The 27,861-nt window shown below is 48.4% G+C and overlaps 12 protein-coding genes across 12 annotated transcripts; 5 read left to right on the top strand and 7 right to left on the bottom strand.

Moving 5' to 3' along the window:
* Positions 1–7,234: 7,234 nt before the first annotated feature.
* Positions 7,235–8,276, top strand: N7496_001393 (Rab family GTPase; the record flags this gene model as incomplete). The annotated part of the gene is made up of 3 exons (XM_056694324.1): positions 7,235–7,318; positions 7,386–7,449; positions 7,642–8,276. The coding sequence occupies 3 exons, from the start codon at positions 7,235–7,237 to the stop codon at positions 8,274–8,276; spliced, it is 783 nt and encodes a 260-aa protein (XP_056561053.1).
* Positions 8,277–8,755: 479 nt separating this feature from the next.
* N7496_001392 (40S ribosomal protein eS7) lies at positions 8,756–9,760 on the top strand (the record flags this gene model as incomplete). Its single annotated transcript, XM_056694323.1, has 3 exons — positions 8,756–8,911; positions 9,222–9,304; positions 9,397–9,760. The coding sequence occupies 3 exons, from the start codon at positions 8,756–8,758 to the stop codon at positions 9,758–9,760; spliced, it is 603 nt and encodes a 200-aa protein (XP_056561052.1).
* A 561-nt stretch (positions 9,761–10,321) lies between these two features.
* Positions 10,322–12,258, bottom strand: N7496_001391 (putative dynactin Arp1 p62 subunit RO2; the record flags this gene model as incomplete). Its single annotated transcript, XM_056694322.1, has 2 exons — positions 10,322–11,819; positions 11,879–12,258. 2 exons carry the CDS (start codon positions 12,256–12,258, stop codon positions 10,322–10,324), a joined length of 1,878 nt encoding a protein of 625 aa, XP_056561051.1.
* A 560-nt stretch (positions 12,259–12,818) lies between these two features.
* Positions 12,819–13,973, top strand: N7496_001390 (uncharacterized protein; the record flags this gene model as incomplete). Its single annotated transcript, XM_056694321.1, has 2 exons — positions 12,819–13,046; positions 13,131–13,973. The coding sequence occupies 2 exons, from the start codon at positions 12,819–12,821 to the stop codon at positions 13,971–13,973; spliced, it is 1,071 nt and encodes a 356-aa protein (XP_056561050.1).
* Positions 13,974–14,165: 192 nt separating this feature from the next.
* On the bottom strand, positions 14,166–14,804 carry N7496_001389 (actin-related protein 2/3 complex subunit 5 family protein; the record flags this gene model as incomplete). The annotated part of the gene is made up of 2 exons (XM_056694320.1): positions 14,166–14,388; positions 14,446–14,804. 2 exons carry the CDS (start codon positions 14,802–14,804, stop codon positions 14,166–14,168), a joined length of 582 nt encoding a protein of 193 aa, XP_056561049.1.
* Positions 14,805–15,679: 875 nt separating this feature from the next.
* On the bottom strand, positions 15,680–16,003 carry N7496_001388 (Major facilitator superfamily domain general substrate transporter; the record flags this gene model as incomplete). Its single annotated transcript, XM_056694319.1, has 1 exon — positions 15,680–16,003. One exon carries the CDS (start codon positions 16,001–16,003, stop codon positions 15,680–15,682), a length of 324 nt encoding a protein of 107 aa, XP_056561048.1.
* A 1,228-nt stretch (positions 16,004–17,231) lies between these two features.
* N7496_001387 (uncharacterized protein) lies at positions 17,232–17,750 on the top strand (the record flags this gene model as incomplete). The annotated part of the gene is made up of 3 exons (XM_056694318.1): positions 17,232–17,391; positions 17,470–17,545; positions 17,663–17,750. The coding sequence occupies 3 exons, from the start codon at positions 17,232–17,234 to the stop codon at positions 17,748–17,750; spliced, it is 324 nt and encodes a 107-aa protein (XP_056561047.1).
* A 436-nt stretch (positions 17,751–18,186) lies between these two features.
* Positions 18,187–20,052, bottom strand: N7496_001386 (uncharacterized protein; the record flags this gene model as incomplete). The annotated part of the gene is made up of 4 exons (XM_056694317.1): positions 18,187–18,892; positions 18,952–19,164; positions 19,213–19,783; positions 19,866–20,052. The coding sequence occupies 4 exons, from the start codon at positions 20,050–20,052 to the stop codon at positions 18,187–18,189; spliced, it is 1,677 nt and encodes a 558-aa protein (XP_056561046.1).
* Positions 20,053–20,921: 869 nt separating this feature from the next.
* On the bottom strand, positions 20,922–21,842 carry N7496_001385 (uncharacterized protein; the record flags this gene model as incomplete). Its single annotated transcript, XM_056694316.1, has 2 exons — positions 20,922–20,996; positions 21,054–21,842. 2 exons carry the CDS (start codon positions 21,840–21,842, stop codon positions 20,922–20,924), a joined length of 864 nt encoding a protein of 287 aa, XP_056561045.1.
* A 518-nt stretch (positions 21,843–22,360) lies between these two features.
* On the top strand, positions 22,361–24,123 carry N7496_001384 (cytochrome P450; the record flags this gene model as incomplete). Its single annotated transcript, XM_056694315.1, has 3 exons — positions 22,361–22,385; positions 22,443–23,850; positions 23,907–24,123. The coding sequence occupies 3 exons, from the start codon at positions 22,361–22,363 to the stop codon at positions 24,121–24,123; spliced, it is 1,650 nt and encodes a 549-aa protein (XP_056561044.1).
* A 239-nt stretch (positions 24,124–24,362) lies between these two features.
* N7496_001383 (D-isomer specific 2-hydroxyacid dehydrogenase family protein) lies at positions 24,363–25,367 on the bottom strand (the record flags this gene model as incomplete). Its single annotated transcript, XM_056694314.1, has 1 exon — positions 24,363–25,367. The coding sequence occupies one exon, from the start codon at positions 25,365–25,367 to the stop codon at positions 24,363–24,365; it is 1,005 nt and encodes a 334-aa protein (XP_056561043.1).
* A 1,093-nt stretch (positions 25,368–26,460) lies between these two features.
* N7496_001382 (uncharacterized protein) lies at positions 26,461–27,432 on the bottom strand (the record flags this gene model as incomplete). The annotated part of the gene is made up of 1 exon (XM_056694313.1): positions 26,461–27,432. One exon carries the CDS (start codon positions 27,430–27,432, stop codon positions 26,461–26,463), a length of 972 nt encoding a protein of 323 aa, XP_056561042.1.
* Positions 27,433–27,861: the final 429 nt, after the last annotated feature.

The following is a 27,861-nucleotide window of genomic DNA, read 5'->3' as shown; positions in this document are numbered from 1 at the left end:
TTTCTAGCGCGATTCTAGCTGTAAAAGAAACGGGGCCTACCCGATGCGATGGAGGCAGTTGCCGGGTCCACCAAGGAGGAAAGGGAAGCTCGTTTCCCTGACAGTCAATCCCGTCTCCTTTTTTGGGTGGTATTCCCCCGGCGGACCAGCGCTTCCCCCCGCCCGGAAGGAACATAATCAATGGAGCTCGTTGACTACAATATATCGTACAAATTCGGTACATCCAATAAAACCCATAGTAGACGTTATTTATTATGTTCTCCCTCTTTCCCTCCGCCAATGGAGAAAGGTGATCATCATCATCCCCAGGTCCCAAAATCGATAAACCACGAATAGGAAAACGTGCCATTAGAAGAAAAAAGAGGGGAAATAAGTTACAGTACGGTAGTCCCTCTATAGAACGACACGTGGTGCGTACCATCGCAACCTAAAAGAGGATCATCGACTATAGACCCAAATAGCAGACATAGAGCCGAAGTTTCGCCTGCCCGTGTCTCCCTCTGGATCTCGCTAACGGCTCCGGAGGATATTCCCCGGTAGATCACCAGGCTCGATTTCAATAGATTATTATCAACAAACCGCTAAGAAACACCAGGAATTTCAAACTCCAATATCGACTAGGTGGTGAGCAGTACCGAGTATAGTTGAGCATAGCCATCGTTTTGACTCCCCCTAATTTCATCCTTAGCGTGTTGGGCCAGACGGCTGAAACAAGCTTACGAACCAATGGAGCAGGGTTGTTGGGGACACCTGGCAAGTCAGGAAATGGAGGAGGAAACTATAATAGCGAACAACATCTGTAGAAGGAGCTGTGGCTGGATGGGGGGAGCCACTCACCCGGCTCCAGTGTGGCGAAAGTCTAGAGCTGACGCAAGAAGAGAAGCTGTGTCGTCAAATCTACTTGAATATGTACATGCTTCGCTCTCATACGTCCGTACGGAGTAACCAGGACTCCGTAGTTGACAGGGATTTATGGGGGTGGATCTGGGCTAGGTAGCTATTTTCTGCAGTCCTGAGAGAGGGTTGTTGACGGAGAAAGAAGGAGTCCAGAATGTTCTCATGGAGTCATGGAGAATTACATCTCAAAGAGGATAAGAAACTCCAAGTACGTCAGGGACGTACGGAGTGCAGTAATACTACAAAATACTCCGTACACTCATTTTGTATATGTTATGCGTCTACTAGACACACCAAATACCAAAAGGGACGCCGTACAATTGGGAATGATGGACAGTAATTCTTTACCACTCTCGTACTTTATTTACGAAGCTAAACTCCATCCCTGTGGATTATTGGAGGGGCCCCCGTCCCAAGCCCCCGGGAGACTGTAGAAAGGCTAGAAGGTGAAAAGAATGTTCATACGTAACCGAGACCGGGAGTGGGTGCGCTAGGGCTCCTGATTTGGCTTTCCCATCGACGCGCCCGTAATGATGGAGCCTTCGGTCTCCTGTAACGCCCCCGGGCCCACCCCCTATGATGGAGCCCATCCAAGCCCCCCAACAGGATCGGAAAGATGAGTTTCCTGATCGATCGGTTGACACACGGCGCTTCCCGAGAGACCAGAAACAAAGCCAACAAAGTGACAGAGTTGGTGATAGGAGGACAGAGGGAAAAAGTGATATGAGACAAAGGAACGATAGTGTTTGGGTGTATTGGGAAAAAGTAGCAGGGGAAGGAAGGAATCGGATCACGATTGGCGTTGAGTAAAAGGGCATGTCTGTGACAGGATGCCACTAAGGGAGTTTGGTCACTGGCCCTTTCACTGGCTTTCTCGGGAAAGGAGCCAAAGAAAAAGAGGGAAATGAATGGCGATGGGAAAGAGTTCAGAGAAAACGCTACCCGAAACAAATAGCCTTCTTAGTTAGTAGACGTCTTACTTTCATTATGATTATTATCATGGTTGAGACTTTCCCACACGGTCTCTTCCCATGACTGGTAGGAAACTGAATGCGTGATTACGCGGAGGACTGCCTGAGAAACCGAATGTCTGGACTTGATTACTGGAACGAGGCGATAATTTGTTTCCGTTAGGTTGGTTTGAGGCGGACTTAGGCTGGTGAACTCCGTTGTTGGTGTGTTGGTGTGTTGGCCAGGGGATCCGATATAATGATTCCTTCAAGAATAGGAACGGACACGCAGAAAAGTGCTGGGGAACCCATGAGAAACCTGGGCATCATATGTCAAATGCCTAGGTTCTGGGTTGTGTTGACCCCTGACATATTAGGGTTGCTAGAAAAGCTAGTTTCCGACTCTCCTCAGGGTAGCTAGTACGCTTATAGTTAGTAATTTGATCCATCTAGCCGATGGAGCCTGACCACGCGAGAAGTCGCGACGATGAGTTCGGATGGATCCGTTTTTTATTCTGTACCTGCGGCTGTTTTCCCTTTCCCCTGTCTCCACTTATGCTAAAGGGCTGCCCGGAGATTCGGTTCCTAGCTTCCTTTAGTGGAGAGAGCTCGTCTGGATTGATACATAAAGACCGGTTGAAAATTAAAATAATAAAATAATGACAAGAGAGACAGATATGCTGCATAGTACTTTATCTTTCCGTAGGTATCTTTGATCCGCGGCAGTGCATCAGAGGGATAAGAAGAAAGAGAAGAGATTGTAGATAGATCAAGATGGGATTGTGACGGATCAGAGTTTTTTTTTTTTGTTGGATCTATTCACTGTTGGTTAGACTACTGCAACACTACTGAGGATTAGCAAGACGTTAGAGAACGCAGAAAAGGGGGGCTTGGGTTCCTGTTCCCCGGGACCAGGGACGGGAGAGCCGCTCGGTGCTAACAAAGAATTATGGAGCCCATAAGCTTATGATTTCACTGCGAAATACACTGAAACCCCTAAGGGGCAGGAATACTGATTTATTATTTTTCTTGTCTTTTTTTTTCTGTTTTTCCTCTTTAAGATTATTTTTTTTGGTAATTTTGGATTTTATTGATTTATGGATCGTCCCTTTTCTTTTCTACTAGAATAGTCCAATAGAATAATGTGAAAAATAATTATCGCCCTTCCCATCTATGTAAAGATAAAAAATTGAGAAAAGAAAATAGGGAAAAAAAGGAATCCAAAGAAGATCATCCTAGTTCTTTCACTCATAAGCCATCATCCTATATCTACGCAATCGATTCCCTCTTTCCCCCTAAGTGGAATCTATTTACCCATCTCCAACTGCTTCTCTTCCAGGTCGACATACCTAACCTCCGTCATCCTTCCTCTCCTATCATCCTCTCCCTCTGTCGACGCGATCCTAAGCAAAAAACCTGCGCGAAATCAGGGGAAAAAACAAAGAAAAAAACGCCTCTTACCCCTACCACCCTGTGCTCTCCCTTCTCCCTTGCGATACGTCGCGTTGATTTTCAATCCGGATCTACCGGACCAGACTTCCGCGGCACTTCTCCTTTACAGGGCCTCCCTTGCCGGCTGAGCTTCATTATCCCTTCTAAAAGAGCTGCCCGTTGCGCTGGTTTAGATCGCGATTTTTTATGACCTCGATGCTGCAGCCACCCTCGCGCTTATCATTTTGACAATTTCTGATTTGATTCCCGCCTTTTTTTTTTTTTTTATTTTTTTCATCTGGGACTTTGTCTTCTTTGATTTGCGATTCAACCTTTTTTTCGGTACAAACGAAATAAAAAGCAACGAGCGACGACCTGTCGAACTTTCCGCTGCTGCCACCTTTTATTTCGTTCTCCACGCCCTTTCCTATTTGTCGGGACCGTGTCGTCACATTCCTGCCCTACAAATCTGCTGGTGTCTGCATTATTTCAGTGGCCATCTTAAAAAGGTCCCTCTGCTCCGATCTTGACTGCATCTGCATCCACCTACCTACGCCATCCGCCGTCTAGAACACCCGACTTTTTTTTTCTTGGGATTTTCCGAATACTTCGGGGCGGTGGACTGGGAATTTCGTTTGCCTGTGTGGTGAATTTCCCCTGGTGAAAACTTCTATATAAGAACCGTTCGTGGTGTTTACTTGGTAAGTTTTTTTTCCCATCTCCATTCTTGAGCACCCTTCGCGTCGCAATCCTATCTCCACGCCTACATCCATTCCAACTGCTTCTCACCCAACCACCCGTCTAACAATGATTGCCTCTGCAGATCTCAACATGATTCTCCGAGATTTGTCTGCTTTCAACATGGGTCGCGGCGCCTATGATACGACTGGCGTTAAGAAGCCTGGCGCGCCTCAACCACCTCCGAAATAAACCAAACCCTCTACGATACCCTCGACCATCTTTTTCTATACTCCCCGCGCTGTCGGTAATCGCTTCTGGGATTTGCTTTTTTTTTCTGGCGCATTCTCGGATGGCTGGAGTTTTTGACGCTTCCAATGTTTGGCGTTTTATCTCTTCCTTCGGTCAGTCGGGTCCTTTTTACCCACCAGCCTCATGTCGGGCACCAATACTAATAGCTCATGCAGGCCACTGTAACATTATTCAAATCGGTCGAATTTTGTCTGCATTTTCTTTCGGTCATTATGCTTGTCTATTCGCCACTGGCCTTGCGCGACCCCATATACCCTTTTTAATTTCCGTTCTCTCTGCATCGGTTTCGGATTTTTCAGCGTCGACGCTTTCTTTCGCCCTTTTACTTGTCTTCCCATGTGCGCCTTATACCTAATCTCGGATCCTCGACCTCGCCTTCTACTCTTCCGCCTCACCTCCGCCTTCTCTCTTCCGCAAAATCCTACGGGTTTCTTCCTACATCACACCTCTCACGGTCGATCTCTCAAAAAGTGTCTTTCTTGTGTCTCTGATTTCCTTTGTCTCTGTGGTTTTCTGATTTTTTTGGTGATCATTCTATCTCGGCGTTATGGTATAGACGGGACGGAACTTGTTGCATGGGATGCATGGGCTGATACCAGAAGAACCTAGACCTTCGACCTCGCGGTCAATAGCACTTTTTTGCTGATTCTATTTTCTTGGGGTGCACAGTACTTTTGCTTTGGGCCTCTTTTCCTGTACTTGTACTAGTACTCTGTATTTGTATGTTTATCTCTGATGTTGATGTCTGGACAATATTTTTGCGCACGGTTGGGATCCCCCCATAAAAAAACTTCATGCCCTATCTTGATTCTCTTTTTAACTTCCGTCTTCCCTGGTCTAGACCGTACAGTAGTTGGTCCGATCTCCAAAAGATCAGGACCGGTTCACGTTGACCAACGGCTGTCGTGTCGCTCGGGTTTGACAGCTGCGCCGGGCGGGACGAGCAGAAGCGTCGGGCAGATTTGCTTGAGGACCGGCGCCGAGCCAGGAACCGTCCGCCTGGTTTTCGATCTAGATCCCTGTTCGTGCATCGGCAGATAGGTCCCGGGCCTGATTGTGGAATTTGCTGGTGCTCGACATCATCTCGCATATTGGTTGGGCACTAGTCTTGTGGACAGGAACGATCTCCAGAGCATATTGTCGTGCCTTACCCCGCCTACTTCACAAGCATTGAGGTCGGATCGACATTTAATACCGGGTCTTCCCCGGTTATCTCTTGAGTTGGTTTTGTGGCGCTTGTTTAGGATTTGTAATGTCTCTATGGAAGAGTTATCTAGGCATCTCGCTCATGCGGTAACACATGATAGCGATGCAGACGCGAATCGCCTTGCCTTGGAGCAATACAATTTCACAGCGGACAGTTTACTAGCAACTAGATCGACGTGAAATTTCAGGAAATTCATACAGGATTTAGACTAAACTCAGAATCAACCAAGATGGACTCCGAGGGCTTGGATATTTCTGAGGGCATCTGTTCGGATCCTTCGGTCTTGATAGACCAGACAAACAACCTGAAATCAGTATGCATTTATGACAGCTGCATGCTTTAGTCTTAAATCTAACCTTTTGCGGGCTTACAGGATCTACAAGACTCATTAAAACAGGCCATCCAAAGAAATCTTAGTTGAATAATGCTAATAATGCTAAAAAAAGTGAGACGCAACCCTGGAAAATACGAGGGAAGATCTAATGAGACATTCTGGGAAAGTAAAGACTGTCATCCAGACAGCAATATAGGTTTCTTTCATACTTATCATGTCTTAGCCAAAATAACCCCGGCTGTATAAGACAAATGCCAGTCCATAATAATGCAGGTACAACGCATCCTCATGGGTATTACTTTATCAGCTGATAGAATGGTGCTGGTTGAAAGGTCTACTATAGGTTGGTTCAAAGAAGATGAGGTATCATAATTAAGTGTGGAAAAGATAGCTGTGGTGGAGGAAAAGATAAAACATCATTGCAGCCCTGGTGCTCCTGCTCTCCAGTGAGTTTTTCATCTGGAAGCGAAACTCAGGTTGTCAAGGGTATAGATACTGGACAGAATATGCTCCGAGGACCCCTCCGTTCATGTCATCGTATTTAGGGTTCAATGCCGGAGATAATAGGACAGCCTCGGTCGAGGCATATCAATCCATAGAAGCAATCTAGAAAGCGAGATACGGCTGTATACCCAGTTCAGAAATAATAGTTTATCGATACGGTAAAGCGATATGCTCGACTTGGATCACTGTTTGGTGATAATATATAATGTTGTCCACTTGAATATTACTTTAGAAAATTGATTAATACCTACCTAATTCAAACTAGAGAAGACGCTAATATCAAATGTAGAGAAGCCCATACCATTCTCTCGTGTGTTCAGTGAATTGAATTCTTTCGAAACTAGCCTTATTTGTTGAGACGACCTACGACTTTCAGTCCTGACGAAATCCAGTTGCCTGGCTCGACGACGTGTACTGCACCAGGGATCAAGGTTTAAGATGGCCAGGGATGGCGCTCACTATGCAACCTTTGAAATGGCTAGGATCGTAGCTAGTGTAAAAATTGATTAAAGAAAAAAAAGAGACTTTACAATCAGATCTATGAAATATGTAGGTCGATGGGCCTTTGTAGATTCCCGTGACTGCTAAGACCTCCGTTCACGCTAAGCCATATTGGGACAACCGCCATCATCATCGACCTCCACTTCCAACACCTCAGCTTCCCCCGTGGATTGCGACATCTTTCTCCCTCTTATTTCGCTCCCAAGAACAGCCACAACACTCGTGTTTCTGCTTTGATTTCTCTGCTTTGATTTCGTATCCAGGGTCCCTGCCCACACCGCCACGACCACAGCCGAGCTTGCCAGCTCATCCTTCTGCCTGATCAGCCGATTACTTCAATAGGCGTCGCTCGCTCCCTGCACGACGGCCTAACCCGCGATCTGCTTCAACAACATTACACATAATTCTACAATCTCAGTCATGTCCGAGTCAGCTAGCGCGAATGCGCCGAAGCCGAGCAGCAGCGTCAAGCTAGTCCTGCTCGGCGAGGCCGCGGTTGGCAAGGTACACTTGTTATTATACCATGTTACACTGGAACTAATAGCTGACCGCAAGTTCTCTCTGCTTACAGTCGTCGCTCGTCCTTCGGTTTGTCAACAATGATTTCCAAGAGAACAAGGAGCCAACGATCGGCGGTAAGAAGTTTCCCCTCCCCCAATGGGACTCTGTGTTTCAAGACGAGAGCGGCTTTCCCTTGCTTGTCTAGCATTCTATGCGAATGGAAGTCTTGCCCGGTCTCAAAATAGCATGATATCTTACATGAGATATCCGCTGCGTTAATCCAACATCCGACACTGATGATACGGTGTGCTAACGTCATCTTTTAGCCGCCTTCCTGACACAGAAATGCACTCTTCCCACGCGCACAATCAAGTTTGAGATTTGGGATACAGCCGGCCAGGAACGTTTCGCCTCACTTGCGCCAATGTACTACCGCAATGCCCAGGCTGCCCTTGTCGTCTACGATGTCACGAAGCCATCATCGCTGACAAAAGCGAAGCACTGGGTTGCTGAGCTGCAGCGCCAGGCTAGCCCCGGAATTGTCATCGCTCTTGTCGGTAACAAGCTGGACTTGACCAACGATGGTGGTGATGCTACGGGAGCTTCATCCGCTCCCCAGGCCGAGTCCGAGTCGGCAGGACAAGATGAAGCAGAGGCTGGCGAGGAGGCCGAGGAGCAGCTTCCTGCTTCGGGCGACGCTCGGAAAGTGTCGACTCGGGAAGCCAGCACATACGCTGAAGAGGAGGGTCTGCTGTTCTTCGAGACTAGTGCGAAGATCGGAACCAATGTCGTGGAAGTCTTCACGGCTATTGCCAACGCTATTCCAGAGAGTAGCCTGAAGACCGGCCGGGGTGCTGGAGGTGCCGGACAGACTGCGCTGGGAAGCCGATCGGGTGAGGATTCTCGGGTTAACCTAGGAGACCGGGGCGCCGCGACGGCCAAGGAGGGTTGCGCTTGTTGATCCACGAGCAATCGTGGTTCTTTTGAAGTTTTTGCCTTGCAATTTTCATGGGTTCAGGCGTCTCCTTTTCTTTTTGTGCTCCTTGTCTTGTATTGCTCATCATGGCAGTACATCCTTACTATCTGCCCCTGTGCTTATATACCTCGCCTCGTCTTGCGTCTTCTTTAGTTTTCGCAATGTTAGAATTGTAAATTGCCAGTTTCACACCAAAATCATGACCTTTGTATGAAGAACCCCCCAGCCAATGAGCGCCAGCCGAGGACTGGCCCGTGTCACGGGACCAATAAATCACGGGACCACAGAACCCCCCGAAAAGAAGCCCAAAACGAGGCCGTAACACTAAACCCAATCGGGCACTAGCGCACTCTAAGCGAAGCCGGCGATCCCACAGCAAATTCACCAACTCTTCGGACTGTGAGAACCACTCCCCTCCGCCGACCTCAACCCAGCACCTTCGCAGCACTCCGTCGCTCGCAATCATGGCTGCCATCAACAAGATTGCCACCAACTCGCCCTCCCGGCAGAACCCCTCCGAGCTGGAGACCGCGATTGCCGGTGCTCTGTTCGACCTCGAGAGCAACACTCAGGACCTGAAGGCCTCCCTTCGCCCCCTGCAGTTCGTCTCTGCCCGTGAGGTAAGAATTGAACTTTCTTCCGACAATCAGAACCTCCAGAAATTGCGCCGAAGGAATTCTACTATGCGGTGATCTGTTATCGATGCAAGAGATGGGAAAATTGCGGACATTTGTGGATATATCAAAATCACGACTTTTGAGTACCGCACAACACGCCCAGATGGAAAATTGGAAATTTACACAAATGGACACGATCACCGGCAAAGGAATTCCTCGACGTCGACTCCGGAGGGCGCATTGAATTTTTGCAATTTGTGTGCGCGCACATTTTGGCCGAACCGAAATTCTAACATGTACTTCTCGCTATTAGGTCGAGGTCGGCCACGGCAAGAAGGCCATCGTTGTCTTCGTCCCCGTCCCCCTCCTGCAGAACTTCCACAAGATCCAGCAGCGGTAAGACGAATACCCATCCCACGAAGCATCGACTTAATCTTGTTCCCCGCGAATTCGAAATACAGTGGGGCTAACATATTTTTCTCCCACAGCCTGACCCGCGAGCTGGAGAAGAAGTTCTCTGACCGCCACGTCCTCTTCGTTGCTCAGCGCCGCATCTTGTCCCGCCCCAAGCGCTCCGTCAACTCCCGCACCAACCAGAACCAGAAGCGCCCCCGTTCCCGCACTCTGACCTCTGTCCACGAGAACATCCTCGCTGACCTCGTCTACCCCGTTGAGATCGTCGGCAAGCGCATCCGCACCAAGGAGGACGGCTCCAAGACCCTCAAGGTCGTTCTGGACGAGAAGGAGAAGGGTGGTGTCGACCACCGCCTCGATGCTTACGGTGAGGTCTACCGTCGGTTGACCGGCCGTGCTGTCGTGTTCGAGTTCCCCCAGAGCGGCGCCGAGTACTAAGCACGTGTTGTGTATGGAGCGGGATGAAAAAAGAGGAGATATCGGTGTATTTTGGGAATTTGCTTGTTTCTAGGTCTGAAACTCACTAGATTCAAGGAAGAGAGCATGATGGGTGAAAGACCAAAAAATGCATTCACGGGTTTTCTTTGAGTTATGTTGCCTCCCCCATTGACTGGTGCATGGTTCTTTTTTCTAGTCCTCCGGCTCTCAATTCTCTGCGCGAGGCGACGGAGCTGAATATCCCATTCGGACCGTGTTTCTCTCTTAATGAAGATGGGATGGGATATGTGATAACATTCCAATGGATTTTTTTCCGACTTTTAACCAATTGCACCCGTAGTCTGGATATTTCCAGCGTGCTCATCCAGGACAAGTGTGTTGGTATTAGGAGGGATTAAAGTCATAGTACCTATGCCGACCTCCGAGTACATCGAGCATCTAGAACGTCCAGTACATGCCCAATTGTAGAAGAATGGTACCTGACGTGTATATGTGCAACAAGATAAAGACACTTTGGGGTATGAGTAAGGAAAATATCAACACGACCACCACTCCTACTATCTACAAAGACGCCTGAATCCTTCCAACACCGAGAACCATCCAGTAAGCCAGCTCTCGAGCCACCAAATCGTCTGGCTTCGATGCCTTGCCGACATTCTGCTGTTCAAGCTGTGCCTCCGCATCCCATTCCATATGCACAAACACCGGGATCTCTAGTACATCCTCATCCTTCTGAAGAGAAGCCGCGATATCAATGTCACTTGCCCGGCCGTCTTCTGCTTGAGTACCAGGCAACGTCCCTGGAACCACTTCCAACACAACAGTAGTCCAATTTCGGCCCTTCTCCCAGACCTTTCCGGCCTCGGGAACTTTCTCGCCGCCTCGCATGCCCGTAATTCGATCACTGAGCGGTGCCGTTGCATTCTGCAATGCTTCATCCCATACATCGCTGTTGGCGCCAATCTCGAACTGCGGACAAAGCACAGTAACCTTGGTGGCCACACTGCCCGGGGTCACAGAGGGTGTAGCAAGTGTGATGCGAACTGGGTCAAACATGTGGTTCTTCAGAGTCAGAAGAACATGATAAGGTCGAAGGGGAGACAGCGCGTTCAGATCTGGAGTTGGACCCAGGCCTGAAATCGAAGATGCTGAAGGCTGAGCGAGAGGGCGTAGAGTCGGGAGAGGGATATAGCTTAACGCAATGAGGCGGATACGGAAGCGCGTAGACTGCGGCTTGGTCTCAGGTTTCACTAGAATATGCTTGCATGACTTGCAGCGCTTGGCGCGTTTGGTTCGTAGGAGAACTGGAAGCGGGAGGAGTTCGTCCACGAATCGTACATCAGGCGATTGCTCTGTACGCTGGGTGATAGATGCAACGCCGTCCCAGCCGCAATCTGAGGACGGAATGCGCTCGATGAGTGCCGTATCGGTATCCTCCGAGGCAATACGGAGGCCCTCACTGGCAGTCAGAGCTTCACGCATGACCGGCGGCTTGGACTTCGGTTTCTTGTTACCGCCATAGAGTCCACTCAACCGCGAGGAGGAGGCGTATAGAGACATCAGCCGGTTCAATGCCCCGGGAGACGAGAATCCAAATTCCGAGCTAAGAGGGTCATTGGGTGAATTGGATGTCTCTGATATCTGTGTACGATAAAAGTTTTTCAAAGCAGCAAAACGGGCTTCTGCACCAAGATGGGGCGTGGGCGTTGCATCTTCCTTGGAAGAAGATTGCTCTGCATCTCGTTCGCCGGCATTAGATTGCTCGTCAATGGAAGCAAAGTTAGACAAAGGTGACTTCAAATCTCCGAAGGCGCGCGATCCTTGCCGCGACCGGGCGTCGAATGTAGGTGCCGTTGTCGAGTCGGTCATTTTCTGCAACTGGCTACGGATATTGGTGGGCTTGTCGAACTTGATACCGATATCAAGTGTCGTCCATAGGCAGTAGCTGCATGAGAGCACCCAAGGGCCCTGTCCACTACTATTTCCGGTAACATTTTCAATGGTACTCACAGCCAGCGGTGCTGTACAGGCGGGGCAATTGAAGCAGTTTCGGCCACACCTAGAAGGAGCGCGAGTTAGCAAACGCTAGTCGAGAAGGCTCTGTGTAGGCGAACATACCGACCACCGTCACTGCGTACCATGCTGCTCGGTGTCTCAAACAGGCAATTGGGACAGTACCAGCTCACGATCTCCTCCGTTATGCATCGTGGACACTTTATCTGGTGGCAATCCTCGCAGTACAGAAGTTGTTCAGGTGGGTATAAGGAGAAATTTGACCGAGGTGACCGAGGGTCAAAGGTCTGTTCTTCGTCTTCGTCTTCATCTTGACCTTTTTCGTTTGGTTGTTTCGTCTCGCCCTGGTCTTCGCTGGTCTCGGTGTTCCGCTCTGGAGTAGGTTTCTGCGGCGATTCCCGGGACCTTCGCTTCCTGGCCGGGTCAGGCACCGGCGTGTCCGCACAGGGACAGGAGATATACGTGTAGGGAAACGGGCGGGACATTGTGTATGTTTGGTGGTAAGGGTGCAAGAAAGAAAGGAGGTCGTAAAGCTCGGTCAATTCATGCTTCGTGTCGACCGGAAGGCTTGTACGAAGGACAAAGGATAGGAAAGGCGATGATACCGCGCACCGGTAATACGAAATAGATATTATCTACTCCAAATGTTAGTGGTTATACTTGCAGCCCGAGGCCCAGTTTGCAGTCGTGTCGGACGCAACTCGGGGGAGGGGGAGCGTATTGATGTGAAAGAACTGACCACAGCACAGCTGCAGGGTACAAATCCTTGTCGCTACCCTGCGAGCTTCACAAGTCGAGCTTTCAGCTTCCAGATAGCCCAGGACAATCAGAGCGACTGGGGTACAAGTGCCGGCGCGGCGTGGAAGTGTGCGCGATCGCGGAGTGGGAGCTGCGGAGGTTCCGCAATCAACAATCGACGTCAGAACAAAATTTAAGACTCGACACTACTTCCTCCTGCGCCCTCAACCCGACCACTTCGCAAAATGGTCCAGAGCTAAACCCGCATTCAACCCCCAATAAAGCTCGTACCTCGACCTAAGCTACTATGATCTCCCTTCACCCATTTCGCGCCACCTTTTCCCGGCGATGCATCGCCGCAACCTCCGGCGTGCGAACCTACGCTAGCCAGACGCCCGGCAATCCCATGATAGAGATCTTCAACCGCAAAACAAAGCACCTGCAGAAGGACCGGGCTGCTCGGAATGTCGAAGAGAGCCGGAAAACGGATTACCTGAAGGATGAAGTGGCGCTGCGCTTATGCGAACGGTTGCTGGTAAGAAATTCATTGAAACAAGGGTCTTGGAATTGAACAGCGCAGGTAACAGCTGCTGATATGGACATGTTCTTGGATTGTTAGGACATCAAGCGCGACTTCCATAATGTGCTCGATCTGGGTGCGAACAGCTGCAATATTGCGCGGGCATTGACAACACCGAACCTCGATATCGCAGTGCCCGAGGGTACTCCATCACCACCACTGGCAGAACGGATCTCGAAGTTGACATGCGTGGAGACATCACATGCGCTGCTTCACCGAGATGAGGAGCTGCCTTTCAATAAAGAGATCAATATTCATCGTGATGTGATCCCCGACCTCGAGACACTGCCATACCAGCCGAACACATTCGATGCGGTCCTGTCGTCACTATCCATGCACTGGATCAACGACCTACCTGCATTGCTGGAGCAGGTGAATACTATGCTCAAGCCCGACAGCCCCTTCATTGCTGCAATGTTCGGTGGCGATACTCTTTTCGAGCTACGGGGATCGTTGCAGCTAGCTGATTTGGAGCGCCGCGGTGGTGTCACTCCGCACATATCCCCGCTGGTTGACGTACGGGACGTTGGAAATCTACTGAACCGCGCTGGGTTCAAGATGCTTACTGTCGATGTCGAGGACATCGTGGTAGAGTTCCCGGATTCTTTTGCGCTCATGCAGGACCTGCAGGCCATGGGCGAGAGCAATGCTATCATGCACCGTGAGGCTGGGCCCCTGTCACGGGATGTTTTGCTGGCCAACGAAGCTATCTACAGGCAGATGTATATGGAGGAGGATGCTCCGGGAATCCCAGCAACATTCCGCATGATTTACATGATCGGATGGAAGGAAGGCGGCAACCAGCCGCAGCCACTCCAGCGCGGAAGCGGCGAGCTCAACCTGAAGGATATTCTGGGTGGTGGTGATTTCCAAAAACCATGAGGGTAACCATACAGCCCTGGGAATGAAAGAAACAATTGGAGGGGTCAACATAATGTCATAGTATATCGATTGTAAAACAACCACGCTGAAAGCAACACACAGAGGGAGATTGTCCACAAAAGAAATGTATGAAATACAATCAAGCCTCTACCAAGACAACAAATAAAGGAGAATCCGCCCAGCTGCTTCCGCTCAAACCGTCCGGCGGTCCGTCATGACGCGGACAATAGACCCAGTGCCTGTCAACTCCACCAGCTTCTCGTGCCAGTTCAGCAACACACTCATCTGCTGGCCACCACCACCCTCGCCCAGGTTGCGGGCCTGGATCTGAGAGAAACCGGTGGCTTGGGGAGAGACGTTCTTACGAGGGGACTGGGCGCCGCTGCTGGGGCCGGGCGAGGACATTCCCTTGTAGCTGGTTCAAGTTAGCACAGATTCGGGTTACGACCATGCTCCAAGTGACCAAACTTACATGTACTTCATCAGACAGTCCGCGCGCTCTGATCCACCCTCACCACCTGTAACACCCTCCAGAACACGGGTCATCTCAGCCTGCCGAATACCCTGCAACACCTCGATCACTGTAGCAAGATGCACCTCCTTAGCGCGGTCGTCGCCGCCCAGCGGCGCAGTGTCCAGAACGTGACGGAGCGCGCCCTCGGCATCACCACCGCGCAGCAGTTGGCGAACCTGTGTAGCAACATTGGCGGCATCACTGGAGGTCTCGGGCTGAGGCAAGGTGGCAGGGAGGAGGGTCTCCATGGGGAAGTTGACGGACGACTCGGGGTCGAGCTGGTCGACGTTGATGGTGCGGTAGTTGATTTGCGACATGATGGCGGTTGCGCTGTGGCTTTTGGGTGTAAAGTCGAAAGATGGTGTGAGCGGTCGGTGATAGGAGAGACCGTAATTAATCGTAGATCCCTAGATGTAGAGTCTGGCGGTAGCTGACGGTCGTGGCCTATTTGGTATGGCGGTGCGGTGGACGGGAAGCGGGGAGATCGGAGGTAAGGAGATGTCCCCGGGGGCACGAGGAGGCGGGAGATGCGGAAGAGAGGAGGTGAGAGTTGTATTGTTTAATTGAAGGTGGCCAAATGCTGCAGATCGGAAAGGTGTAATTCCAATTGCCTTGAACAAGTCAATAAAGAGGGGATGGATGGAGCTGCTGAGCACCGCCCGCTGTGGGGGTGACGGAGTTTGAGCGCCTCAGGCAGCAAGTACTATTCCGCTGCCTGGTCCTAATAAGCGTTAAGTATACTCTTGGGCAGTTTACAAGATATGCTACTCGATGTGCCTGTATGGATTCGTGGAGTGTGCAGAAACCCAAATGCATGGTATTATGATTGCAGAGTTGTATGTATGATTTTCTTCTTAACCTTTCCTCCTTGCCATATAGAATAACAAGAACAATATGTGCTGGACCACAATTTGGCGCCAACTGAGACTTAGTAGCCATTCTTGTCAACCCCGTTTTCCTCGTAGACCTGCAAACTATATCTTGCAAATTTGCTGCGACCTCGAATCTGTTTACCATATTTGATAAATAGAGGGGGAACGACACAGAATAGCGTTGCTAACGCCGCCAGAATAGACGATGCCACGTTTGCGTCTAACCCATCAAACATACGTGTTCCAAACAACGGAAACATGGCTGACATCAATGAGCGCAAAAATGAGAGAGCAGCGAATCCACTGGCAGCATAGCTCAATTAGCTGTCTGCGAGATACCCTGCCAGGACCGAGTCGAATTCGTTGACAGCATATCCGATGAACACCAGCGCAATTGTCGACACGATCCAATGAGCGTTGGCGATGAAAGGAGGAATAGTCCATGCAAACCACCAAAGTCCACCAACAAGCATAGGGGCTCCAATCGCGAAATCAAGAAGCTTGTGCTCCGGCTCCAGAGGTATACCTTTTTGCTCGTGCTTCAGTATTGTGCGATGGTCCTGGACACGAGTGAACAATCCCAAGACGAGACCAACACATATTCCAAGGAATAGCAAAGTAGATGATGTGGATGAGAAACCCATAGATTGATAGATGGGGGCAAAGCGTCGGTGAAGAGATAGATCATCCCGAAAGCCACCGCGCTCATCACAGACACCATAAAAACAATGGGCTCCGTGAAAAAGAGCCTAAGTGGTCGAGACGCAGCGATCCGTGTAAAGCTCTTGAAATCAGGAGTGTGATCAGGATTTAAAGCTTCCAGAGTGGCATTACTACTCTCTTTGCGCAGATTAGCCACTTCCCTCATAAGGAGTAAAGAGGGTCGCGACTCGCAGATTCCAAAGAGCAGTAGAGTGACTACTGCATTAACAATAGCAGCAAAATAGAAGACCCATTGCATAAAAAGTAATTAGCATCCAAGTATAAAAGAAAAAGCCTGGCAGCCTACCAACTTAAACGCGCGCTGATGTATGTGCTAACAATGGGACCACAGGTCAATCCCATATTTGCAACGATAGCCCACGGAAAGATCAGCCAAACACGGTCCTTTGAATTGAACATATCTTTAATACTGCCTGCTACGACAATTATAGGAATGACTGATAAGAACCGGAGAAGAACCGGCCGAGAACTACACCCGCCAAAGAAGGAATGATGCCAACGACGACACATGATACACTATACAAGCCGGTACTGGCAATATATAGTTTCTTGCGGCCAAAGACTTCTGAGTAGGGTGGAAAGATGATTCCACCGAGCATCTGGCCAAGTAGATATCTCCAAGGGTTGGAAGTCAGAGCCTGAATTAATGTATCAGGATTGGAATGTTCAGCTCGGCTCACACTGAGACAAAAATGAAGATGGCTAGCGTTCGGCGGATTCCAAACTCGTGACGGGCAAAGTTGGCCTCAGAGTTTTGTTCCGAATATGAGTTAGTTCTTTCTTTGGTTAATCAATATTGTTCATTGATTGTGCTTACTATGGGCGACTCTCAACAAAGATCGGCCAAAGAAACACCCTTTGCAGACACTGCATTTCAACATTGAAGTTTATTGGCATTTTTCACAAAAAGCAACTACCGATCTAGTTGTTAATCATTACCACACAATAACTCCAGAATTGTGGGATACTGCGCTATTTAATCGGTCATTTACCCCATCAGTAGAGATTTTGGTCGCTTTCAACATCGAATTTCCCTTTAAGCTCCACTCAGTGCTATTTGCATTTATCTACCGATAATACATCAGCATCTCTCGTTTTCCTACCAAAATGCGTTCCCTTTCTATCTTACTTTTCATTACCTCTATCTCAATGATCTCTGCACAAGAGCAGTCAGCAGAACCATGTGATGAAAACCAAAATGAGGTTTGCTGTTCTGGCGTTGTGGATCCTATTGACCCATCAATCCAGCAAGAGCTTACCAATGCCAACGTTTCTCCCTCATCACTTAGTGGGCTGGTCGGCACTAACTGTAAGTAACACTATACGCGCTCTCTAACCCTCTAATAGTGGTTATGCTTGTGATTAACATGATCTCTCAAATATTTAGGTGTTGATAGTGGCGGTAATAGCAACTGCCCTGCCTCTAGTACACTTTCTGCTGTGATATTCGGACACCCCCAACTGTATGTTTTATTTAAACCCTAACCTCTTCATTCCTTGGGATTATGTGGACAATGCCGGGTTGAGTGTTCCTATTCATGATGCAAGACTGTAATCACTAACGGTGAAACACTCGATAGCTGGTCAACGATGGGTATTACGCTGGTTGTGCACCTCAAACATCTTAATAAACTCAAGAAGACTTGGACCTCGCTGTTAGATAATTAGGCTTATTAACTTCTGTGCTGTTACTGCCGATTTCTCGAGCGTCCGAAGAAAACCGCCAAGCTAGACGTTCATTCGCCATTAAAAGCAAATTATCCAATTATTTGAGACTTAATACTGTCACCTCTTCTCGTTATCTATCTTCACTTCTTTCATACCTTGAAACAGGTAGCAAGTGTTTGGTGGCACCTACATTTATCTTGCGAGCCGCGGAACATTCACCACAAAAAATGAACGCAATAGGGGGCTTATGTCTTGCTTTGGTTCACCGTTTTGAGCACTTGAGTCGCCCAAAAATCGAGGAACTGAAATTTTGATTAGGGCTGGCACCTTGCGTAAAGCTTGAATTGAGCACGCATAATTGGTCCAGGACCCATTGGAGTTTTTCTATGAGAATGAAAGCGATAGAATAGATACTATTCACATCCAAGGCATGGTATCAGCTGAATAACTTATCCAACAAGCCTTTTTTTTCTCCTCGGTGACTGGCTAAGCAAAGAGCCTCATAAGTGTCAATTTCTTCTTTCAGACCACCAAGAGATAAGTCTGCAGTCCCCGGCCAAACATAGTTTGTCCTGGAAAACAACTTCCATCCGAGCAATGCGATGATGAAGAATCCAATCATCCCGTAATCCAAGAAAAACCACATCACGTCCCAGCCGCCTGTCAAAAACAGGTCATAACCTCCTGCCAGGAGCATGAAGATTGTGCCACCCATAGCAAAGTAGGAGGTGTAAGGCTGAAATCGCCCTTTATAAGGGAGGTCATCTCGTGAGATTCCTTGTTTCTGAAGACTGGAGTAGAAGTGACGGTATGTCACTGCTGTAAAACAGTAATTAAGCAGTTGGCAACATGTGACAAGATCGACGAGGTACGTCATCACTACTGCCGAGGAGTCGTTGACTTGAAGAAATGCGAGAAGGCAAAACGAGAGAGATACAGCAAGGGCCCAGGCTGGAACGCCTGCCTTTGTGCAGCGTGATAGGAATCGAGGTGCATGGCCTTCAAGTGACATCCCATGCAAGGTTCGGGTGGCTGAGAATAGTAAGCCGTTGCCGGCGCTGAATATGGACGTCATGATAAGTGCATTCACCAGGTGAGGAAGGCCATGAATCTTGAGTCGCTCCATCGCAATGACATAGGGCCTAGCAGTCAAATTAGAGTAGGTTCCACTACATTGAGCGCCGAGAGACCAAAAACTTACGAGGCAGCACCTGTTCCTGAACCAGACTCGTCGCCTCCAAGAATAGCAAGAAGTGTGGCGTCATTATACGGAATGACAATGCCCATGCAAAGCGCTGAGCCAACAAAGAACAAAAGGATACGCCAGACGAAGGACCGAAAAGCAGGCGGCAAAACTTTTCGTGGAGTCTCGGCCTCGGCCGCAACCATCGAGATGTACTCCGGTCCGCAAATTCTGGGAAATTAGCACTGGTAATACATGAAACGAAGCTGGGAAACTCACGAGAAGCTAGCTTGATAGACACACGACAAGACTCCCAGAAATCTCCCTGTGTTGCCAGCAGAAAGATGTTCGACAAATGCTCCGGGATTATTCCAATACCTGAAACCATAACGGTCATGCAACGGGTTCCCCCCCACCATTGTGATGAAGGTAAAGAAAAATAGCCCAATCATCAAAACAACCTTGAAAATAGACAGATAGAACTCGGCGACTCCAAAATAACGCACGCTGATCATGTTGAGGAGTGCATATAGTACAATTATTGCGACAATGATGGCCTCAACAGGTACCTTGTCCGTCCAAAAGGTGATCATAATGTTCATGGCAACAATCTCGAACGGAACAAGGAATGCCATATTCAGGAAGAAATTCCATGCCATAGCGAAGCCCAGAGCACCATCTACCCACTCGCTACCGAATCGAATAAACGGGGACGGCACGGGAAGATAGGTCACCATTTCGGCAAAGCACTCGTTCACTGCCCACATCACGGAGCCCCATATAAGAAAAGCGATGAAAAGACCTGCAGGTCCACCTTTGGGAAGCGCAGCTCCCATCTGTACATAAAGAGCTGATTGATGTGTTAGATTACGCGGGGACAATCTGCATGTACACATTCGTGCTCGAGTTGCAAAGGTATGGATAAGACTCACATGTACCGATGGCGCCTCCGATCGCAAATAGTTGCACCTCTTTACCTCGCAACTTACGATGTAAGGCTTGGGACCCAGCGTGTCCATTCGATAAAGTATCTAAACCAACATCGCTGGCGTCGGAGGAGGGCTGGCTATTTGCAGAAGGAAAACATGATTGTTTCTCAGGGTCTTTTGTGGTCAACATGTTTCGCTAGTTGATAGATTTTGGGAAACTATCTTATCAACTATAATCTTTTCAAAAATCCGTAGAAAAGGGAATAGAGTCTCTGGGTGGGCCCAGGAAACAAAGTGCTTTTTCTATTGATCTTCGAAAAACCCCCACCGCTAATTCTTATCCACGAGTCTTCTTATCAAGCGAATGAGAATGATTTGCAGTTTCCTTATTGTTCAAAGGTACCCCTCAAAAAGATGTCCAGGCCAATACTGTCCCCTACGAAGTGCTAGTAACTTTCTGTCAAGGCTGGACAATCATTCAGTCAATGAGATAGAGGGGACAAGTTGTCCAAACAGATTATGATAGTTTATCATATCTTCGGAGGGCCCGATAGCGGTTATCTATCCAAGCTATTTGCTTATCAGAATGTCAAGAGGGTCGGCTCCCCCGACACGTGCGGCCTTTGAAAGGCCCCTGCACGGTTGTCATTGCGAATTGCGGGGTGCAGCGGTGCTGTATTGAAGAATAATGACAAATCCAAACGAGGCCAGAAAGTTCTCACATGATATATAGTAAATAGAATGTCGGTAGCGTGGGCAGACCGGTGGCAAGTAGCTGTTAGCTCTATTATGCGCCGATTCATAATTTTTTTCATTAAATGCTTGCATAGAACGTAGAACCCCCCCCCCCCCCCCCCCCCAATGAAAGTAAGCCTATGACACAATTACTTGGTCTCTTTAAACCAGAAAGAGAAGCAAGGCGAAAACAACAAGTTTAAGTGGGTACTCGCCACCATAAACACCTTCGCCTGTCATGCCAGAGTCATATCCCAACAATAATAGGCTGTTAATTGACATGAAACAGTTCCAAAGAAGAACTAACATCTAATGCAAATGTTTCTAAGACTTGAATTCGCCTTTGCAAAGATGATCCTCATACTGTAAATGGGGCTGAAACTCAGCAAAGAGAGTCTCCTATGCTTTGATGTTAGATCTATGATTTTTTGAAAAGAAAACCAGGGTCTTACGTACTGGAGTGCTTGCCATCTTGAAATTGTAAGCAGCTTCCTCATCGCTCACAATTTGCTTTTTAAGTTCAGTTCGATCGGCCAACAGTTGGACTTTGCAGCTCCTTTCCATGAGGCAGAACAGGAATGCTGCTTCATCAACGGTTTCCCCTACAGTCAGGAGGCCATGATTCATCAATATCACGGCCTTGCCATCGCCTAAACTTTCAGCAATTCGTTGTCCCTCGGACGCCTCATTTGCAATGCCTCCATAGTTGGAGTAGACAGAGTGGGCCTTGTAAAAATAGCAAACATCCTGATTGATCATTTCCAGGGGCTTTGCAAACGCCGACCAAGCTCGTCCGTGTACCGAGTGCGTGTGACATATAGCATGCACGTCTTTACGTGATTTATGCACCGCACTGTGGATTTGGAATCCAGCAGCATTGATTGAGCCAGCTGTATTCCCACCCACCACATCACCATCGATAGTCACACAAATCATGTCGCTCGCCTTCAACATTCCAAAGTGTACGCCGAGCGGGTTGATCCAAAACCGATCCTCGAACTTGGGATCTCGCACACTGATATGTCCTGAAATGCCTTCTGCATATCCCTCGCGGGCGAAGACGCGAAATGCGCCCGCCATGTGTTCTAGCTGCCATTTGCGCTTATCTGCGTGGTAATCGAACTTGGGGATGCCGGGGAGAGCCTTGCCTCTGTGAGCCATTGCAGCCATAGCATCGACATCATTGACTTTTGTGGGCGCAGCCTTGGCTTGGGAATTCTGGGATGCAGATGCGGCAGGAGACATTGTGGCAAGAATTTACTCTCGCAAGATATAGTTTTGGGATAGAAAAGACCTTAGGATTGAGGGAGCTCAAAGGCCTTTTGGTGATCCCATCTATAACATAATCTCACAACTATATACAGAGCCAAAAGTCTACACGAAGGAGTAGAAACTCTAGATGGGACACTAAAGTTTATTTTGCCCTTGATGAGATAGATTCCATTTGGTAATCGTCTTGGTATGGCGGGCTCGTCCGAAGTCGGGAGTCCCGATCACAACCCCGCACGAGGGCAGCCGCCTGCGTGCGGAGGAGGAGATAAGACATTCACCATCGTCGCCATCTCTACAAAGTTGAATTCGGATCCGCCGATGCCACGAGGTTCGAGCAGTCAAAGCCCTTCCTCACGACGATTGAACATTAACATTGTGAACGGACTGGCTTGGAGGCGGCCTAGCATCTGGCTCTCCTGGAAGGTTGTTAAGCAAGCCTAACTGTTGCAGTCTTGTTTGGACTGGTTGGGACGAAGCTCACACCGATCGCCATGACTGAGAGCATCATAGGGAGAGGTGAGCCAGCAATTCACTTCCCAAAATCAACGTTCAATTCTGACACGGTATCCGTAGGCACGGCCCTGCTGTCGAACAACATAGTGATCATCGCCGGGGCTACGTTCCTAGCATGTATTCTGTACCAATTCATCTACCAGCCTTTATACGCAACTTCTCTTGGACAGATTCCAGGCTCGAAAATATTTTCAGCAACTAAATGGCGGCTAGCCCTTGCTGATTACCAAGGAATTCGGACGCAAACCATCCACTCGTTGCACCGAGAATACGGAACTGTCGTGCGTATTGGCCCCAATGAAGTCTCCTTCTCATCTTTGAGTGCCTTGAGAACAATCTATGGGGCTGGATCTGGGTTTGAAAGAACAGTGTTCTATCGGATGTTTGATGCCTATGGACGTCAGAATCTCTTTACCTTTGCTGGAACCAAAGAGCATGCGGAAAGAAAGAAGCTACTTGCTCATGCTTACTCAAAAAGTGTGATACTCTCACCTAATGCAATAGCAAGACCGTTGATCGAGAAAAACGTCAACAAATACCTTGAACTTTTGGAACGCGAAAAAGATGTGGCCGAGGAGATATTCCAGAGCTTGCATTGGCTCAGCTTGGACAGCATCACCGGGTTCCTCTACGGAGAAAAATATGGGGGAACACATGCAGTCGCGGGGAACAAAGAACATAGGCAACTGATCGGCGATATCATTGATCCCAGTCGGCGAAAGCTGAGCTGGTATGCTACACATCTGAAGAGCTACACAAAGTGGCTTTATACCCGAACCGGAATGATGGAGAGACTTATTACCAGTCTGGGTCTACTGCCCATGGAAAAGCCTGCCACATATACTGGCATTCGAGCACACGCACTCCAGTCATGGACGGCTTTCGAGGCTGCCGCTGTTGAGAGGCCCCCATCTCAAGAATTCGCCATTATTGAAAAGCTTTGGAAACAGAGCAGATCAGGCAAAGGAGCCCGTCTTGACGGTCTTGATATGGCTTCCGAGCTGGCAGATCATTTCCTCGCCGGTATAGACACCACAAGTGACACGCTGATGTTCACGATTTGGGCCCTCTCTCGGGAAGAAAATCGAAAATACCAAGAGAAGTTGATCGAAGAGGTCGATAAGATTTCCGAGATGGATTGCAATGATGACGGTAACCCCACTGCGGAAGCTGTAGACAAACTTCCATATCTTGACGCTGTCATCAAGGAGACCCTTCGACTCTATGCCCCCTTACCAGCGTCTGAGCCACGGTCGCTACCGATTGACACAACAATTGACGGATATCTGATTCCTGCGGGAACGGTCGTGAGCATGTCGCCATATACGCTTCACCGCAACCCAGAAGTATTCCCAGAGCCTCTGAAGTTCAAGCCTGAGCGCTGGCTAGGCGAGTGTGGTGATTTGACTGAGATGAAGAAATGGTTCTGGGCGTTTTCCAGTGGAGGACGAATGTGCATTGGCCTGCAGTGAGTCTGACCTGAACGAAAACTTTCTTGATGGTTGATCTAATCAAAATTTCTAGCCTTGCCATGGCAGAAATGACAACTTTGCTTGCAGCCATCTACAGGCGGTATTCGACCAGTGAGTACAAGCGGCAAAGAGGAACAACTCCAGTTATCACAAGCCGGTTCGAGGTTTTCTACGATAAGACTCTACCAAAAGCTGAGGTGAGCACACACTTTGGCTTGAATATGGACGTCTCCAAAACTGACTCTCTCTATCTCAACGCAGGAGCATGAATGTTTTATCAAATTTGAGAAAAGACAAAGCACATGAATTGCTGGTTCTTTGAGTTGGAATGGCTGTTTATATACGAAAACAAGATGATATTTTGCATTGCATTTCCCGATTTACAATAGAACTTTATGTGAAGTTGTCTGTAGTACTCTGGCCTGGGCCTCTCATCTATAGGACCTCAATAACATAGCCTCCTTCATACCATCTGAATAGATGGCCAGCAGTTTAAAGGGCACCAATCTTATGCCACCCGATTGATCGTCTTACCATTACACCATGACTCAACAGTGTTCTTAACTCCCGCCTGAAGATTACCCATGGTCCTCTCCGCAAACCACGCAAGATGCGGGCTCAACACCAGGTTTAGCCCGTCTGTCTCCAGCAAAGGAGATCCGCCCCTTCCAACGGGCTCATTCGCATAAACGTCCATTCCCGCCCCGAAGATCTCTCCTTGCTTGAGCGCATTAACTAAAGCCTCCTCGTCGACTATTCCCCCACGGGCAACGTTGATCAACACAGCCTGGCATTGCATCATCCGCAATTCATCGGTTGAAATCATGTTCGCCGTCTCAGCCGTTCTCGGTAGACATAGTATCAACACGGTTGATTGTCGAAGAGCATCCTCGAAGGAAACCCGGCCTGCTCGTGGAGTTTCTCCTCGTCGCTCAGCGATGATAACCTTCATTCCCAAAGCTGTCGCTAATGTCTGAATTCGTTTGCCAAGTGCTCCATACCCGATAATCCCGACCGTCTCTTCGCTGCAAAGTAAAGGAGCCTTCCCATCCGCGGTCCGCAGTCGTGGATGTAGAGATCCCTTCGATTTCCACTCCGTCTCACCCTCGGCAGGCACAGTAGTCACGGCATTGGTCAAATGAACTAGATTTCTTCGCGTCGCGAAGTATAATCCGATCGCGTGCTCGCTGACACTATCGGTATTTGTGCTGGGACAATTGCAAACCGGAATTCCGCGTGCTTTAGCGGCTTCTTTATCCACACAGTCTGTTCCGGATGCTAGGACAACTATAAGTCGGAGGCGTGGAGTTTTATCGACGCTTATAATTTCGGCAGGGAGCCGGGTTGTGGTTGTTATAATAATTGTGGCGTCTTTGACTCGTGCGCTGAGCTCTGAGGGCTCGGTCCAGGCGTGGATGGATTTGGTGTGTGGACCTGGAAGGTCAAAGTCGGGAATTGGGCAGTGAATTGCCTCGAGGGCAACAATGTGGTGAGGTGTTTCTTCAGTGGCCATTGTACTGTATGGGTGAAAGGGACGGAGGGGTAGACTGGATGAGGGGTATGGAGGGCGAGGCTGGGGTTTAAGAACTTGGGCACATTTAAGATAAAAATTTATAGAGAATGAACTACTCCATTCATATAAGAGAAGATTAGCCCATGGCCCACCATGTACCGAGGATAAGCGTCAGCCTGGACCGTCGGAAAGAGTTCCCCGAATGTATGGCGATTGGTATCTACAGGACCTAATCGGTACCGTTAGACATGTGCCGAGCTAATTGAGCCGATAGAATTCTCGCCGAGACTTCTACGCAAAAACATAGTTTGCTCAGATTCTGTGGCTTTATATTGTATTTAATTGACCGCGAACGCCATAACTATCTCGACGTAAACCATTTCTGTGAATGCCGCCCCCAAGGAGTGATCATCGGGCCCACTTCCCTATTAGGTTATGCATGTTATTGAAAGGGCGTGCTGCGAATTAATAATTGTGCTAGTTGAATGAGTAACTAACGTAATTCCCGGTCGAGTCGGTCACCCGGTCGAGCCGGCCACCCCAAAACACATAGTAAATGCGATAAATTACCATTTCATATCTCAACAACCATATCTATTTATGGTAGGATATGAGAAGGAGATAATATGTATTATATTTACAATCTACCAGCAAAGTGTAAGAGAATTACCTTCAGTATTAATAGAGATATATATATTTACGTCTCCCAGGTCAAAATTACGGCGTATTTTATGGTAAAGCATCGAAATATTTATCTAAATTGCCTAAGGCTTAAGTATATTATTTTACAAGCTAATTAAAGCCTATGGTCTAATATCTAAGTAAAAATAACCTACGGTTGTTGATATATCATGACCTGAAAAATCGTATTTACTATGTGTTTTGGGGTGGCCGGCTCGACCGGGTGACCGACTCGACCGGGAATTACGTTAACTCACTAACTAAGTTAACTAACTACTTCAAGAGTAGTAATATTACTCAGATCTATCACTCTTTCCACTCTATAGATTCGTGCCACTCAACACCACGCGTACAAATACAAAGAGGAATGGTTGCTTCGCCGCCCAGAAAGAAGAACAGTCTCTCCTCATCTTCAAGCGCTAATACTCACAAGTATCTTCTCCTGAGGACTTGCAACACTCCTCTTCCATGTCTCTTTGATGATGTTCCAATACCGTTCCTTCTCGAATCTGACATGATTCACGTGTGGACTTCCCACGAACTCCTCCGTCATCACATACTTGGATGCATGGTCGACTCCACACGCTGACATGTTCGCTATTGCAATATCTGCATGCTGGATCACTTGATCCACAGGGATCATGTCATCGTCAGGACCGTATATATAAGTCCTTGGAACCAGGTATACAGCAGCCTGTTCTCCAACATAACCCCTTCGCGTAAGAAACACATCATTTGTGGAGTTCAACCGAGTGTAAAGTTTGGTGGCTACGTGAGTCACAAGACCTGCTTTCTCGAGAGCAAGCGTTATCCCGATAATACTATATGCCACGGCTCTCGCCATAGAAGCGATCAGTATGTTTTTAGAGGGCGAGCCTAGCGCGAGTGCGTTGGCCATTGGCGCAAAGATGGGCATGCTAGGACAAGAGTCGAATATAATTGATGTAACGGGAAGCGCGAATGGTGGATCACTATTTCCACAGGCTTCGGAAAGCTGGACTGCGGAATGAGAGCCAGTGTTGGAGAATAAATGAAGGAAAACTTTCAGGTCCGGTGTTGAGTCCATGCATTCTCGGAGAACTGTGGCGGCAGGCTGGAACCATTGCATCTGGGAAGCGTCTGACTTCCACATCATATTTGTGACGGAGTTGTATATGAGTAGAATTTTGGTAGTTGGATAGAGAGATTGGTGTCCGTTGATGTATTTTGCAATGTGTTTTGCTTGAGCGAATCCCCAAGCGCAGAGAATGATTACATCTGGACTTGAATGTGTCGAGTTGGATTTTTCAGTCGGAGTGCCTTCCTGGGATGGCGAAAAAAGAAATACTCCTTGACTCAGCTGCTTGAAGCCGATATCGCGGAGAACTGTCGAGTCTGCTGGCATCTTAATTGATATGTTGGCGTTGTTCAGCCAAGGAAGACGGTGCTACTAGAATACCTAAGAAGGTAGCCGATCGCCAGATCCTTATAGAAGTTTAAGAAATAGGATAAAATCAACTTGTCCAACATTGACACATGTGGTGTCAGTGATCAGTAATCCAACAAAAAACCGAGTCAAGGAAGATACCTCGGTTTGGACGGTGGAGACCGCAAAGAGTGGGCCCGAGAAATGCATTAAACTCACAGAGGAATTATGAACAACAATTATATCAAGCTTCTAGGTATGTAATAGGCTCTAACTTATAGAAAAACTGTGCAGCCACCATCTTTACTAATGCTTTGAAGTATAACCTCCAGGGCGAACTTGCCCTCACAGAAAGTAGATAAATGGAACAATATAACAAAAGGATATCTCGACACAACCGCTTCAAAC

This window comes from Penicillium cataractarum, assembly GCF_028827025.1.
Source record: "Penicillium cataractarum strain IBT 29864 chromosome Unknown utg000001l, whole genome shotgun sequence".
Taxonomy (NCBI): Eukaryota; Fungi; Ascomycota; class Eurotiomycetes; order Eurotiales; family Aspergillaceae; genus Penicillium; species Penicillium cataractarum.
Note: the sequence above shows the minus strand (reverse complement) of the source record. Positions and strands in the feature narration are given on the sequence as shown.